This window comes from Cryptomeria japonica, chromosome 5 (genome assembly GCF_030272615.1).
Source record: "Cryptomeria japonica chromosome 5, Sugi_1.0, whole genome shotgun sequence".
In the NCBI taxonomy this organism is placed as follows: Eukaryota; Viridiplantae; Streptophyta; class Pinopsida; order Cupressales; family Cupressaceae; genus Cryptomeria; species Cryptomeria japonica.
The window spans coordinates 831,466,113-831,483,507 of NC_081409.1; the positions used below are offsets into that span (position 1 = coordinate 831,466,113).

General features: G+C 34.9%; 1 protein-coding gene across 1 annotated transcript; it reads left to right on the forward strand.

The window, feature by feature from the left end:
• The first annotated feature begins 10,210 nt into the window (after window positions 1-10,210).
• LOC131876213 (uncharacterized) lies at window positions 10,211-11,065 on the forward strand. Its single transcript, XM_059221061.1, has one exon. It carries the CDS (start codon window positions 10,211-10,213, stop codon window positions 11,063-11,065), a length of 855 nt encoding a protein of 284 aa, XP_059077044.1.
• Window positions 11,066-17,395: the final 6,330 nt, after the last annotated feature.

Here is a 17,395-nt window from a genome sequence, read left to right on the forward strand (position 1 = left end):
CATGATATACAATGTATTTGTACACGAGTACATTGGTGTAGTTATAATGATAATAATGAAAAAAGTTGCATACACTAACAGATCTTATGTGTATGGCCCACTTATGTATGTTCATGGATGTCACATGTAAGTCTAATGGTAATTATGTGTGTACAATATATGCAAATATTGATGATCATGATCATTATTGCTTTCCTAAATTCATTACAACTTAATAGAGGCTTGTTAGTCTATATTTATCCTTTTCATCCTCATTATCATTTAATATAGGCTTGTTTGACAATTTTTTGCACTTAGGACGTTCAAGGGACGAGGCCAGTAGGGTATGGCCTTGAGTGTTTGATCGAGTGGGAGGGTAAAATAGGAGCATGCCTAGGGTAAGAATGCCTAATTGGACATTTTGGGACTGACAGTTTGCGCTCACGACAAGCAGAATGATAAATTGGCTCCGTGGTAACTTTTCATTGAATGCAACTGACAATTTTTTTTGTCAACTGAAAAAACGTTGCCCTATGAAAACCACTTTGAATCTTGAAAATTTGAGACAGACACTTGTAGGTTGTCCTCATGTGACCTTGTAGGTTCAAACAGATCATTCATAGGTGCCACAATTTTTGAGATACAGCCTGTCAAATTTTGACAAATTTTTGCACTTAGGACTCTTAAGGGATGACACGAATAGGGTATGGCCCTAAGCGTTTGACCGGCGGGGGAGGGGGGGTATAAAATAGGAGCATGCCTAGGGTAAGAATGCCTAACTAGAGGTGTTGGGACCGACGGTTCGTTCTCACGACGAGCAGTATGAGAAATTGGATCCGTGGCAACTTTTCATGGAATGAAACTGATGATTTTTTTGTCAACTAAAAAAATGTTGCCCTACAAAAACCGCTCTGAATCTTGAAAATCCGATATAGGCTATTGTAGGAAGCACTCATGTGAACAAGAAATTGGCTCTATGACAACTTTTCATTGAATGAAATTGACGATTTTTTTGTCAACTAAATTTTTTTTGCCCTACGAAAACCTCTCCGAATCTTGAAAATTCGAGATAGGCTATTGTAGGTATCCCTCGTGTGACCATGTAGGTTCAAATAGATCATTCGTAGGTGCCACGATTTTTGAGATACAACTTGTCAAATTTTGACAATTTTTCGCATTTAGGGCGCTTAAGGGATGACACTGGTAAGGTATGGCCCTGAGCGTTTAACCGAGGGAGGGGGGGTAAAATAGGAGCATGCCTAGGGTAAGAATGCCTAATTGAAGGTGTTGGGACTGACAGTTCGCGCCCATGATGAGCAAAACGATAAATTGTCTCCATGACAACGTTTCATTGAATGCAACTGATAATTTTTTCGTCACTAAAAAAATGTTGCCCTACGAAAACCGCTCCAAATCTTGAAAATATGAGATAGACTATTGTAGGCAGCCCTCACATGACCCTGTAGGTTCAAATGAATCATTTGTAGGTAACACGGTTTCCGAGATACAACTTGTCAAATTTTGACATTTTTTTGTACTTAGGGGGCTTAAGGGACGACGTTGGTAGGGTATGGCCCTAACCATTCGACCGAGGAGGGGGGATAAAACAAGAGTATGCCTAGGGTAAGAATTCCTAACCAGAGGTGTTGGGACCGACGGTTCGTTCCCACGATGAGCAAAACAAGAAATTGGCTTCGTGGCAACTTTTCATTGAATGAAACTAACAATTTTTTCGTCAATTGGAAAAATGTTGCCCTACAAAAACCACTCCGAATCTTGAAAATACGAGACAAGTGATTGTAGGCAGCCCTCACATGACCTTGTAGGTTCAAACAGATCATTCTCAAGTGCCACAGCTTCTGAGATACAATCTGTTAAATTTTGATAATTTTTCGCACTCAGGGCACTCAAGGGACGACGTCGATAGGGTATGGCCCTAAGCATTCGACCGAAGGGGGGGAGTAAAACAAGAGCATGCCTAACCAGAGGTGTTGGGATCGATGGTTCGTTCTCACAATGAGAAGAACGAGAAATTGGCTTTGTACCAACTTTTTATTGAATGAAACTGACAACTTTTTTGTCAGTTGAAAAAACGTCGCCTTATGAAAAACTATTCAGAATCTTGAAAATCTCAGACATGCTATTGTAGGCAGCCCTCACATGACCCTATAGGTTCAAACACATCATTCCTAAGTGCCACTATTTTCGAGATACAACCTATCAAATTTTGATATTTTTTTTTGCACTTAAGACACTCAAGAGACGATGCCAACAGGGTATGGCCTTGAGCGTTCAACCGGGGGGGGGGTTGTAAAACAGGAGCATGCCTAGGGTAAGAATACCTAACTGAAGGTGTTGGGACCGATGTTACAATGAATTATGAGGCACAATATGTCTACATTCAGTGGGGGTGGTGATATTTTTCACGCGACAGTAAAAGAAAGGAAGGTAAAATTTGTATCTTTCACTAGCTGAATGACAAAACAAGTTGATGTTTAGAGTTCATATATTCAGGTATATGTTTATGTATGTCCATATACAAAATATACATGCCAACTAGACATGTAAGTATCCCAAAATGTTCTATCACATCCTAAACTACTGACGGATCATTAGAATCAGTCCTCTTCACAACATTGCTCATCTATGAAGGATCCTGCACAAGAAAAATCAAACCACAATTAAGATTAGTTATATTATATAATTTACATTCAAAAAGTTGGCATAAAAATCAATATACATTGAACTATAATTGAACTCTAAAATTTAATTCTTGATTACCTCATCTCCACGTTTCCTCTTCATCTTAGGAGGAGTCCTGGAATATGTCATAGGGAGAGCAGGTATGCCATCAAGATTTTCATAAACAACCTATATATGTTCACAAACATAACATTTCAATACAAGTTAGAATATAATTGTGGATGATAGGAACAAATTATATCTTCTACACACAAAATAAAATAAACAAATGTACCCGAGGCATCTCTTCTATTTCTTTGGGTATAGTGGCTGTAGTCAACAATGATGTGAAGCCAAGAATTCCTTGTATATAAAGATGACAAGTATGTGAAACTATCAATCTATGTAGACATGTATAATCATTATAAGTTATTTAAACTCTTAATTCAATCATGTTTGTATTCAATTACCTTTCCCTTGTCTCAGACTGCACTACCAGAGCCCAAATCGCACGACATCGCACTCGCGCTACTTGTGTCCTACAAGAGTAAAATAAGATAAACATGCAAGTTACTATATAATTCAATTAATGACAATTTAAATGACAAGCATGTATGTACAATAAAACATCTAAACGACTAGGTGCAATAATATATGTACCGTATAGCTGTCAAGGCCAAATGAAATGACCGTCAAGGTGCTATCATGGACTTGTGTTAACTCCTCCTCAGTCATTAGCTGCTAAATAGACCATGTATATAAACATTAGTACTTAATACTATCTCTTATAAATATTCATTTAAAAGAAAATGCACTATGAAATTATAAGTCTTAGCAACGTATGATGAAGGTACCTCCTCACCTCTAGCATACGAGGACTCTCCAAGGTATCCTACAGTCCCCGCCGTCACATCTAGTGCATCAGGCATATCATGCACCTCATAATCAATAGTGTCCGTGGGAGGATCAACATGCTCTCCAAGAGGACCTAAGCATGGTTTCCCACACATAACACAAGTATGTGACACACAAATATGTGGAGCCAAAGAGGACGTGTTAGCGCCACCAGATCCACCACTAGCATCACTAAAAGGCTGAGCTAGTGCCCCAGCCTGAGAAACCAAAAGGCTACTTAGAGAGTGAATAGCCGAAATAGTTTGTGACACTGCCTCAACAATGATATTTGGATGCTGTATTGGAGGTGGGGGATCAATGGGAGGAGGGGGAACATATGGGCCCTCTAATACTCAAACTACCTCAAGTCTATCTTGAGGCATACCTTAACCCACACCCTGGAAAGGCTTGATGTCAAAGCCGTTGACATGCTTTCCTAAACAAACTCAACATATAATTTTTTAATGAAATAAAACGAGACATCAAGATTGTTGTTGGGTGGTCTATCAAAAACCATCCACCAATGGTCCCAAAAGTTATTTACAATATCATCGTTTGTACACCATTTGATGGAAAGTTTTGCTTTTTTCACATCTACGGGTTGTCTAGTGCGGGGATTGACAAACAATGCGGCAATATCAAATTTTGAAAACTCAACCTCCTTGACCTGATCATAGGTCAATCCACTCACATATCTAGCCCTCATGGAATCTCGCCACAAAAAATGCAACATTATGCTCTGTGGTCACAGTTTCTACATTGTTTATAATGACATTCAACATTGGGGTTAGACGAGGGATTCGACTATAGACATTTGCAATGCCCCTCAATTGGTTCAAACTTTGACCAATTAAATCTTGAATTGAGGGGGGGGGGTTTGATAATGGAAGGTTTGCTAACATAGGGTTTGGTGGTCGTGGCTGTTTAGGATTATCATTATTATCCCCCATTTAACTTGATTGAATTCAAAAATTTGAATTTAATCAATAAATTTGAAAGAACAATGTATTTCAAATGAAAAACCTAGTTTCTATAAAAATAAAATAAAATAAAAAATGCAAAAAAAATTGACAAAAAACAACAAAAGTGCAATCAAATCATACCTTAGATGACAAATTCACAAAAAAAAGGTGCCCAAATCGGATATCTGATCAAATCCGATATCAAATTTCTATCTTTTGCGCTGCCCCTAGGTGAAAAATGACCCATGGGCTGTCATAGTGGGTATAAAAATACCCACGAGAATCGGATATCCAATTCCTAAAAATTAATATATAATATATTATATGCATCCACACGTTTTAGATTATATATAATATAATATATAATACATTATATATAATATATACTATATATTATATATTATTCATTTATAATATATAATATATTATTCATTTATAATATATTATATATTATACTTAATATAATATAATATATATTATATATTATATAATATATAATATAATATATATTTTTTAATATAATATTTTGTTAATATCGAATATCTGATTTGATTGGGTTTTTGCCATGGTCAGATGTACTGACATCCAAGCCAAGCAAAAAGTCAACACGGATTTTCACGTTTTTAGGTGAGTGGAGAAGGCCATTTTTTTCACATCGCCATTTTTTGGCCCCTCATGATCTTGCAAATATCCACTCTTAGTTGGAGAAAGATTACCCATGAATCTAATACACAAATTGTGATGGATGTGTTAAATAAGCAATAGGTGGAGACAACAAACTAACAACTCACTTTGCTGGTCAATCAAATTGTGAGAATTTGTAGATCCTTTTACTCTATTACCTTCTGTCACATTCCATTTGATGAGCTCAAAATGTGATACTTTTAATTACAATTTATGCTTAAAAACTTTTAATACTTTGTGAGCTAATGTGCTTGGCGGTAGACTTTATGCATGCATGCTTATTTCTTTTTACTAGTATACTCTGCTAATTAGAAGGTATATTAGAAATAATATTTTGTGATTAAATGTATTACTTTTGGTGTTTATCAATGATGAATGGTCAAATATTAAGGATTGTTCTCGTTATAGTTTGTTCTATTTTCTTGGATACATTTGAAAGTTACCAACAGACAAGGAGTTATGAACTTCATGATCAGCCTGCGTAGGAATGTCAATCACTCCTGACCGCTTCAGTTGGAAAGATACTCTCGATTTTCTCTGAGTTTGTTTCATCACTTGTTCCTTAAACTCCAACTACCATTTGAAGTAATTAAATGCAGTGTAAGTTAATGGTCATTACTTGATTAAGTGAGTAATTTTTTATTTGAATTCATATAAGGATATGCATATATATCCCATCACTTTCAACAGAAAGCTGGTTAGATAGTCAGTAAGTTAGCCAACAATTTAAAGTCTTTTGATTCTAGTTTCAAACTTGTTTTACATCCTTTCAGAAGTTACTTGCAATGGAAATTTGAGTTGATCTGAAATATCTGTGTCACGGATCCCACTAGAGGAAGAGCAAGTACCGCTTGACCAAAGGGAGGTGATTCTCATTTAATTTTGTTTTTGTTTCAATTTTGAATGTTAATTCTATTACAATCCTTTCTGCAAGTTTATGGTAATCCTTCAAAATTGAAAATCATTTGCAATTTGTAGTCATTTATTTGCATGTAATAACTCTTTGGAAAATGAAGGCATTAGCGTAAATTTCAGTTCAGAGTTTAGTAGTTCAGTTAAAGTTCATCAGTTAATGGATTTTAGTTGCATGTTATTTTCTAATGGCAATGGTGATTAAGGCAAAGATAAGGACAAAAGCGTTATCAGATCTACTCATGGGATTTAGTTTGTTTTAATTGCTTAGTAGAATAGATTTCTGGTTTACTGAAAATGTAAAATAGGTTTTGATGCTCTGCAAAAAGGATGTTAGAATATGTTAGGAAGACAAACACAAACACACAAGAAACAATCCAAGTGTTAGTGTTAGAAATCAAAAATCAAAGACTATCCTAAGAAAGCATATCAAGAGAGACACAAAACACAAAATAGAAACCTTAACCAAACTAAGAAATGCAATAAAACATCTCCAAATGCCCTCCACCATGTTTGTAGCTACTCCTCCCTTGTTCCTCTCCTCTCCAAGTTCCAAATGAGTGTAGCTCTCAGTGGCTTTTTGCACTATTCTGGATGTCTTATGGAGATTCAAGATTGAAATGATTAATTATGCCAATGCAAGTGTAAATCAAACTAAATATGAGATGTTATCTAATTAGCTAATGTTAATTTTACCCAAAAGACAACATGAACTATTATGCTAAAATGCTCTCTAAAATTCACTATAACTTAGATGCATACAAGATTTATAGGATCTCGATTATGAAGAAATGAGCTCTATTTATAGGTAAAATGGAGCAATGGAGGGTTGAGATTGAGTAATCTCAACAAGGGTCAGGATTGATGGGTTTATGATCCATGTGGGGGCTTTCAATCCAATCTCAAGATGAGAAATGTCAACATGAGATGGGTTGAGAGGAGAGGGAATAAGCATTAAATGCTTGACATGACTTGAAGGTTAACTTGGGAGGTGAGGTTAATGTTGAGTTGAATGAATAAAACCATTATCCAATAAATAATGCCTTTATCCAATGGATAAACTCTTGTGCAAGAGTTAGTGAGGATAACCATGGTCAAAGCAATAAATGCTTGAAGAGACCCATGAGTCAAATGAGGGCTGAGTTAGAGGGAAAGTCTCTAACCATGTGGGTGAGTTGAGTTAACCATAAATGGTTATGTAAGAGCCATTAGTGGTTTGGAAGACTTTAGGGGTTGGCTTGTTGAACACATAAAACATTAAATGCTTTTCAAAGACTTTGAGGCTTTGAGAAGTGACTTCAAGTTGCTTAGGAATGTGACAATATTTAGGAGATGGATTAGGCTAATTAGGAGTGGTTAGAAGAACTTAGAAAGTGGTTAGAAGAGTCTAGAAGGGGATTTAGGATTGAAAGTGGGTTTGGTGGGTGAGGGAAAATAGGATTTTAATTAAAATAAAATTAATTTATTTCAATTGTGGTTGCAACTTGTATTTGTAGGAGAATGCAAGTGGGGGGTAGTTTTAGGGATTTAAATAAATATTTAATTATTTATTTAAAAGAAGAAAGTGGTTTAAATTAAATAAATATGGTTTATTCATTTAATTGATTTAGAGGCGTGGTTTAATGAATTAATTTAAATAAATTGAACAATTTATTTAATTAATAGGAGAAGGATTTGAGGATGAATTAATTAAACATTAATTTAATTAACTGGTGATTGATGGTTAGATAATCAAATAAATAGTAAATATTCATTTAATTAAATGGACAGATTTATGTGACTACATGTTTTATTTTCTTGCAAGTAATATTAGATTTACTTTTACAATAGTTAAAATAGGATTTGAATTCATAGAAAGTTAAATGTGTTTTAGTTATAAATAGATGATTCCATGAGAAATTCGTGATTAAGTTCTGTCTAAACCTCACCGAAAACACCAGAGCCCTCTTTAGGATAGAGTTAGTCTTCTTGATTTTTAAGATTAGGTAATATCATTAGTATATAATTTAATCTTAGAAGGAGATCTTGAGAGCTCTTGATGGAGCATGACCGAAACAAAAGTCATCGTTTTCAGTGCAAGAACCCCCAATGTTGACCCGTCCTTATCGCATACAACTCTAAGATACACCCAGTTCAATATAAAAGGAATTAAATGGTGTGAGTTGTGACACCAACAACCTCACGCACCATTTTTGGCACTGTTGTCGGGGATTAAAAGATCTGGCTACCGAAGTTAAAGCCTTAGTGTTGATAAGGAAAGAGTTGAGCAGTTGATGAGAAGATCTAGAGATCAGTTTGGAAGATTTCTTCCAAGACATTATAATCTTGATCAATTGCAAGAAGAACAACAAAACGATTTTGAAGAACAAGCTGAACAATTTAAACACCTACAACAAGAAATGGGTGATCAAGTAGTAGCTGAGGATCCCCCACCCAACATGACATTTTCATATCTTATTAATTTGAATGTATGTGATCATGAGCTTCCTATAAAAAATATTTCATTCGCGGTATTACCAACTTTTAGAGGAAAAACTTTTGAAGATCCTAGTGATCAGTTTCTCTTTGACTTTAAAGGCCTTTGTCAGACTTATGATCACACATTTGATAATCAGAAGTTGAAGTTATTTCCTTCGACCTTAAAATAATCAAAATTACGATGGTTTATGGGTTTATGAGTTGGTTTTATCTCAACATGGCAAGAAATGGAAACTGTATTCTTGGATAAGTACCAAGATTATTGTCGAGTAAGAGATAGGAAAGAATAATTGTTTCAAATGAAGCAAATGGAAGATGAAAGTTTGGAAGATTATGCTGATAGGTTTATGTTTGTATAAAAAAGATGTGTTGAGGGGCTTGATGATGATATTAGTAGGATAATTTTCTTAAGGGGAATTGATGATAGGTCTAGATAAGCTTTAAATTTGATGGGAAAAGGTGATATCAATAAAATTTCTTTGGAAGAAATTATTGGTGTATGCAAAAATTACTCTAGGACAAGAGTAAGGATTAGGGATTCTAGAAGAAACAAAGATTTAGGACATGATGTATCCCAAGTAATGGAGGAACTAACAAACCTGAAAACTAACATACTTCTTCATCTTAATACTCAGGTAGAGAAGATAAACACTGAGCCCTTAGCCATTTATTATTCAAGATGTAGGGGAAAACATATATTGAGGGAATGCCCATTGAATCAAGTTGATCTTTGTGAAATTTTGTGAAAAGAATCATGCAACATGCTCTTATAATCACTTACCAAAGATTAAGAACCATTTAAAGAAACCTCCTATGGTAGAAGAAGAGCAAGTAACTATGTTGGACAAAGATCACATAATTCAGGATTCAATACCTATTCAGGACAATGTGGTCCTAGAAATAATTAGAATTCAAATCAGTGGCAAAATTCTAATCAATGGACCCTTCCTTATGAAATGCATCCACCTCCTACATCTTGGGGGCCTCCAGAGTGGGTTAGTCCACAATGGAACCAACCATAGTGGAAACCAAACCTACCACAGTGGCAACCAAAGCAACCACAATGGCAACCAAACCAAACACTGTGGCAACAAAATCAATCCCAATTTCAACCTTGGAAAAATAAAGGTCCAAAATGACCTTGGGGACAACCACCACCTCCTATTACTAGACCAAATACTGCTAATGAGAAAGTGAATCAACCTTAGATACCAGCTTAGCCTGTCCCAAATCCTAAGAACAATCATCCATAGAAAATATTTAATGTTGATTCCAATCCTCCTGGTCTAAATGTTATAGAAGTCAATGGTATCCAACTAAGTAATCACAATGTTCCTTCAAAATATGATATTTTAGAAAAGGAGGGAGAGAATAATGAGAAAGCTCAAGGAAAAGATCAGAATTATGATAAAGCAAAGGAACTAACTAGTGATGCACCTTGTCCATAACATTTTTAAACTACACAAGTAGCTCCTGATGCCTCCCAACCTGATCATATGGACATAGCAGATTATCCACTTCTCCAAGAATTGGAAAAAATTAATATTGAGATCCCTCTATTACAAACTACTAAGGATATACTAGAACTAATTCAACTTATTAAGTCACTCTATATAAAAATGCCTGGAACAAAAAGGAAGTTTCCTTCCACAATCCAAGTAGGAACTAAGCTCACTGATATATTATCAGGAAGATTTCTTCCTCAAAAATACAATGACCCTGGGAGTCTTGTAATTACTTTGAGCATAGGAGGAGTTGAGATACCCAGTGTGTTGATTGATTTAGGGGCAGCTATGAATGTTATTACTACTGATACTATAGAAATACTAAGAATACCAAGAATTCAACCCACAACAACTATGCTTCAGTTGGCAAATCAATCTACTGCCAAACGCGAGGGTGTTTTGAAAGATGTAACAGTCACAATTTATGCATGGGATTATCCAGTAGACTTCTTGGTACTCAAAGCTAGGAAGAAGGCATCAAGATATCCAATCATACTAGGAAGACCTTGTCTAGAGACTACATTGGCATTGATAGATTGCAAATTTGATAGTATGACTATTTCTAATTGTAAAAGGCAAAAAGAGTTGACACTTTACCCTCTAGCTAAACCAACATTTCATTCTGACACTCAATATTGGGTTGATGAGGAGATAGATTCAGAAGGGGATGGAGTGGTTGAGTTAGCCATGGTTACCTTATCAGAACATGTTGAGGAGTATGAAGAATATGTGGAACAGGGAGAAGACCTTAATTATAGATGTGGTGATTTTAATCAGAAAAATGAGGAATGTCCTCATGAAGAAATTAAAATGGAAAGTCACAAGGAAGTTCTACATCATGATAAATTGCATCCTTGTCCCCTTGATACACTTATAGGAGATCCATTTGAAGGGAGAAGTGACACAAAAGAAATTACAGTCTCATCGGATAAACCTCTCTTCATTAATTCATCTTTGCTTCCGACATAAGAAGAGAAATTAAAACTCACTTTAGGAAAACATATAGAAGCATTCGCTTGGGAGTATAAGGATATGAGAGGAATACACCCTTCTATTTGTACACATCATATTTACACTGAAGATGTTAAACCTGTGAGATAAGGGCAGATAAGAATTAAAACCCAGCTCTGGGAGATTTTGTTAAACAAGAAATAAAAAAATTGTTGCAAGTAGGGTTTATTTACCCAATTCTGGATAGTCAATGGGTTTCATCGCTGATTATTGTGCTGAAGAAAAATGGTAAGTGGCGTGTTTGTGTTGATTATAGAGAATTGAATAGAGCCACTAAAAAAGATTATTTTCCTTTACCATTTATTGATCAAGTTCTTGATAACCTGGCTGGAAGTAATTAGTTCTCTTTCTTAGATGGTTTTAGTGGTTACAACTAGATACAAGTGGCTCTTGAGGATTAAGATAAGACAACATTTACATGCCCTTGGGGAACTTATACATATAGAGTTTTACTATTTGGACTCTGTAATGCACCAACCACTTTCCAAAGAGTTGTTTTAGCTATTTTTGTGGATTTGACTACTTCATGTGTTGAGGAGTATATGGATGATTTCACAGTCCATGGAAAAACATTTGATGAAGCACTAGAAAGTTTGAATAAAGTGTTGCAGAGATGTAAAGATCAAAGATTATCATTGAATCATGAAAAATGTTCCCTTATGATGATCGAAGGGATTGTTTTGGGACATCATATTTCTAAAGACGACATCAAAGTTGACCCAAAGAAAGTAGAAGTTATTCAACAAATTGAAGTCCTAAGAACTCAAACTGACATTAGAAGCTTTTTTGGACATGCGGGATATTACAAAAGATTCATTGAAAGGTTTAGTAAAATTATTGAACCATTGTTTACATTTCTCAAAAAGGATGGAGTTTTTATGGACATCTGATTGCCAAAAATATTTTGAAGCTATTAAACATGCCCTAACTACTTCCCCTATTATTAAAGGACCTGGTTGGGGAGAACCATTTCACATCCATGCAAATGCTTCCAATTTAGCCATTGAAGCAGTCTTAGAATAGAAAGATGAGAATTGAGCAATGCATGCAATTTATTATATCAACATTTGAATCCTACAAAGAGGAACTACACAACTAAGAAGGAATTTTTAGTTGTAGTGTATGCAATTAATAAATTCAGACATTATATTACTGGCTACAAAGTTTTTGTTCACACAGATCATGCAACCATTTAGTATTTAATGAACAAAGTTGTTGTAGGAGGCCGAATAATAAGGTGGTTGTTGCTTTTGTAAGAATTTGATATTACCATTGTGGATAAACTAGGTAAAGATAACGTTGTTGATTTTCTCTCTAGAATGGTTTTGTAGGGCCATAATGAACCAGTGGATGATAAATTTCTAGATGAACACTTATTTGCAATATTTATCCACTCTCCATAGTTTTCTGACATTGCCAATTATCTTGTTATAGGGAAGTGCACGAATCATTTTACTTCTAAGCAGAGGAAATGACTTATTCGTGACATTTCTAGATTCAAATGGATCAATGGTCTTTTGTTTAGAATGTGTCCTAATCATATTCTTTGCAGGTGTGTGTAAAATATGTAGTCACATAAATCTGTCCACTTAATTAAATGAATATTTAGTATATATTTGATTATTTAACCATCAATCAATAATTAATTAAATTAATATTTAATTAATTCATCTTAACCCCCTTCTCTTATTAATTAAATAAATCATTCAATTTATTTGATTTAATTCACTTAACCAAATTCAGACCATTAATTAAATAAATAAATCATATTTGTTTAATCTAATCTTCTCTCACATTTAAATAAATTAATATTTATTTAAATCCTCCAAAACCCCATCTCTCACATTTAAATAAATTAACATTTATTTAAATCACCTTTATCCTCCACCCACTTGTATTTTCTTACAAATGCAAGTTGCATAGCTATTTTAAATATTTATTTAAAATCCTATTTATCCTCACCCACTTGAAACCTTTAATGGTTTCCCTTAAAGTCTTCGAACTTAATGGCTTCCTTTTAGAGTCTTCTCAAGCCTTTAATGGTTTCCCTTAAAATTTTCAAACTCAATGGCTTCCTTCTAGAGTCTTCTTAAGCTTTTAATGGTTTCTCTCAAAGTCTTCAAGCATTTAATGCTTTATCTTCTTTTTTCTCATGTAAATAAATTAAGATTTATCTAAATAAAATCCAAAATTCACATTCACATTTAAATAAATTAATATTTATTTAAATATCTATCCAAATGCAAATTACACCATTTAATTGAAATAAATGATTTTATTTTAATTAAAAATCCCAAAATTCCCCCCACTTGTATTCTCCTACAAAATCCACTTGCATGCCTAAATCCCTTCTAGATTCTTCTAACTCCTTCTAATTAGCCTAATCCTATCCTAATCATTGTCACATTCCTAAATAAAAGTAAGTCACTTCTCAAAAACCTCCAAAGTCTTCAATAACCATTAAAGGCTTTATGTCTTCAAATGGTTAACCTCTAAAGTCTTCCAAACCATTAAAGGCTCTTACATAACTATTTATGGTTAACTCACCTTTTACCTTTGGTTAGAGACTTTCCTCTAACTTAACCATCCTTTTGACTCATGGGTCTCTTCAAAACATTTATTTCTTTGACTAAGGTAACCATTTAACCCTTGGATAAAAGGAATATCCATTAACCTAACCCTAACCCAACCCCCTAGGGTAACCATCATGTCCCCTGAAGCATTTAATGCTCCTTATCTCTCCTCTCAAGCCTCCTCATGGTGACACTTGTCAACATGGGGTTTGGTTGAAAGTTTCACATGGATTGAATATCTTTCAATCCTAACCCTTGTTAAGATTGCTCAATCTTAACCCTTCATTTCCCCATTTCTTCTATAAATAGAATCCTTCTCCTCAAGCAAAGAAGGAAGCATTAGAGTATTATTGATATACTGGTATTAGCATAGGGATTTTTCATAGCATCACTACCTACACTTGCATAGCATTTATTTATTACATCCAACCATCTTGAATCTCCATATGGCATCCATGGTTAGTGCTAAAAGCTGAGAGCTACACTCATTTGGGACTAGGAGAGGGGAGAAACAAGGGAGAAGCATCAAAAGGCATCATGGAAGCATCTTAAGGAGGCTCTTCTCCTTTCTTTTGTTTTGTTAAACTTCTTTCATGCTTTTTGAAATCTCTTTTGATATGTTTGGAATGGTTTTTAGTTCTTTGTTTTGGTTTTATGGTTGAAACTAGCTTATTAACATTGAACTTTGTTGTTGCCTTGTCCCCATTTCCATGACATCATTTGGTGAACCCGACGTGAATCCAACACTTTTGTAAATTCAAAGACATTTTTTTAGGCTTGTGAGCCCACCATGTGCACTAACTTTTTTTGAATGTTTTAGTTGCAGATTTTTTAATATTTTTTTTTTGTGCATGTTTTGGAAGGAGTTAGTTTAAAACATTTTAATTTATTTGGTTTAAAACTTCATCTTTCTTGTTTTTCACAAAGGGATAAAAATAACTTCACATTTTCTATTTGGTGCAACTAAAACAAACTCAACTTTTTCATTTGGTGCATAAAAAAAGAACTTCATCTTTCTTGTTTTCACAAAGGGATAAAATGAACTTCACATTTTCTATTTAGTGCAGCTAAAACAAACTCAAGTTTTGATTTGGTGCATAACAAAAAAATTCATCTTTCTTGTTTTTCACAAATGGATAAAAAAAACTTCACATTTTCTATTTGGTGCAACTAAAACAAACTCAAATTTTCATTTGGTGCATAAAAAAGAACCTCACATTTACCTTTTTTGCTACAAAGGCTACACGACTTTATTTTTGTTGACCAGGTTTTGCTTTCCAAAAGTTTGTCAAGTGTCAAACATTTTGATATCTTGGTTAAAATGATCATCATGATTGTTGGAGCAACATCTCCAAATAGTTAGATCACATTGCAATGAAAATCAGTTAAAAAGAACAAGTGCTTTTTGTGATTGGCACACTTGTGCAAAGTTTGTCGAGTAGTCCTACTTCTAACACACACTATCCTCTCCCTTGACTTTCGTGGTCCTAGGTGCAAGAGAAAAGTGTTAGTAACACTCAAAATTTTATCTTTTTAAGAGAGGCCTGCCAAGAGACACATCACTCTTGGGAACGACCTCGCGCGGTAAATCCTTCGAGCTACTATAGAAATCAAGTGTGAGCGAAAGCAGTAGCCTTGGGTATAGTTGTTCCTATAGTGTAACTTGCCGAAAGGACAAATGGGCCCCACCACAAGTTACAAGGCTCTTAAGTGAGTCACTACAGAATGAACTTATGTCCAAAAACATCAAAAATTACTAAACACCTTTATGTAGTAGCCCACCCGTTCTATTGATTGAGGATATTTGTGAGAAGTTCAGTGCAAGAGCATATAAGGTTTTGCTCCCAAGATATTCACCATACATATTTCCTTGAGTAGAAACATAGCTTTTTGAAAGGCTACTTGTAGCTTAATGAAAGTGGTGACTCCCCCATCATAGGGATCATTTATTTGTTATACTCGTGCAAGACTTAGTATATCACATCCTTACCTGCCACGACAGGATTCATAAGGTATGTAGTACCAAAGTTTGAAATGTCTTCGTTTTTGTGTCAAGACCAGTGATAAACTGAGCCGACTTTAGGCTTTTTGGAAAAACATACTCAAAAACATTTGGCAAGAAAGGGTCATAAAAAGTCCAAAGATTGGGTTGATCTCGACCCACACTTATTTGTGTCTTTTGAGGCAACATTCTTGTGTTTGTGTGCTTACTTTATTTTCTTGTCAAAGAAAAAATCAAAAATCAATTCCACAACAAGTATTCATCCAACACAAAATTTTCAAAACACCAACACTTGGCAAAGATAAAAAACAAAGTGCAACAACAAAGTATCAAACTATATGACCATTCTTCACATTTTGAGAAAGAAGAATATTCATCAACATATCAATTTGAAGAAAAGACCACTGAGTTCAAAGACTTTCATCAAAAGAAGGAAATTCTTCTATCTTAATAAACAAATCTTTGTCTCACATAGAACCTTCTTACGTCATATGCGTCTATATCTTTAAGAAAATCCAACAAGTTTGATCAAGAGTCTTTAAACCACAGAGCTTTTACTCAATATAGAGCTTTGAGTTATCATAAAAACAAGGGAGGCAAAATCAATCCCGCTTTCTTTCTAGACATTTGTATCACATATAACTCAGCCAGGGAAGAACCACCAACCCCTGAAAGAGAAGAGGAAGAGTTTGTTCCTTTTGTAACACAGAGTTTCTATTGAAGTTAACATTTCATTCATTCTCACATTCACCCATCACCAATCCATTCCAAACCTCGAAACATAAAGAGATCTGGTCCTAATTTCTTTTTTGATATTGCTTAAATCAAACACACCACATCACTTTTTAGAGTGTCTCTACATCTAGGATAAACTCATCCTAAGAGACATTTCTACGTAGGTTAAAACTAGTCTATGAGTGCATCCTCTCATTACTAAGTAGTGGGATTTGTAACACATCTCAGGCCTCTCTAAACCTTATCATATCAAACATTGTCAACCAAACACAAGCAGCGATTCAAGGAGGGACTTTTGGTAACATCTACCTTTAGTGTTAGAGATCCATATGCAAAACACTTCACCAAACATATATCTCTCATTCCATCACCAACTCATCATCATTTTCACCAAACTTCAACAAAAAATTGTAAACAAAATGGCTCAAACCAGATCAAGGTCTAGACAACTAGAAATTGAAGAGGAAGAGGAGGAAAATCTCAATGAATTCCAAGAAGCCATTGGAGGAAACACAAACGATGAAAATCCAAGTACTCCTACTCCTGCAACAATAGAAAGGGCACAACACAACCCTCTCTTCAATTGACTTTTTGATGAAATACTCAGGAGCAACGCTAATGCTCGCTTTTTAAGACTTGCCCAAGAGGGAGCTAAACTCCCCCCTGATTTTGATATTGCATAACTAAGGCAAGCATCAGAACACCAGAGTTGTATTGAGGATGGAAGAGGTCAAGATCACATCAGATATAACATTCCTCAAGGAAATCCCCCCCCTCCTCCTCCTCCAAATGACATGGACATGTTGCGGCAACAAGTTGAGAATCTCGCCCAACAACTCCACAATGGTGTGAAACCAAACCAGTTTTCACTTAGTGATATTTGTCCATATCCCTTTGATAGGAATCTACATATGCCACCTTTTCCACGAGGGTTTGAAACACCTAAGTTTGAAAAGTATCGAGGAAAAGGAAACCCTC

Excerpts from the sequence above, each read along its gene's own strand:
- LOC131876213 (XM_059221061.1), top strand. The coding sequence starts at position 10,211 with ATGCCTGGAACAAAAAGGAAGTTTCCTTCCACAATCCAAGTAGGAACT.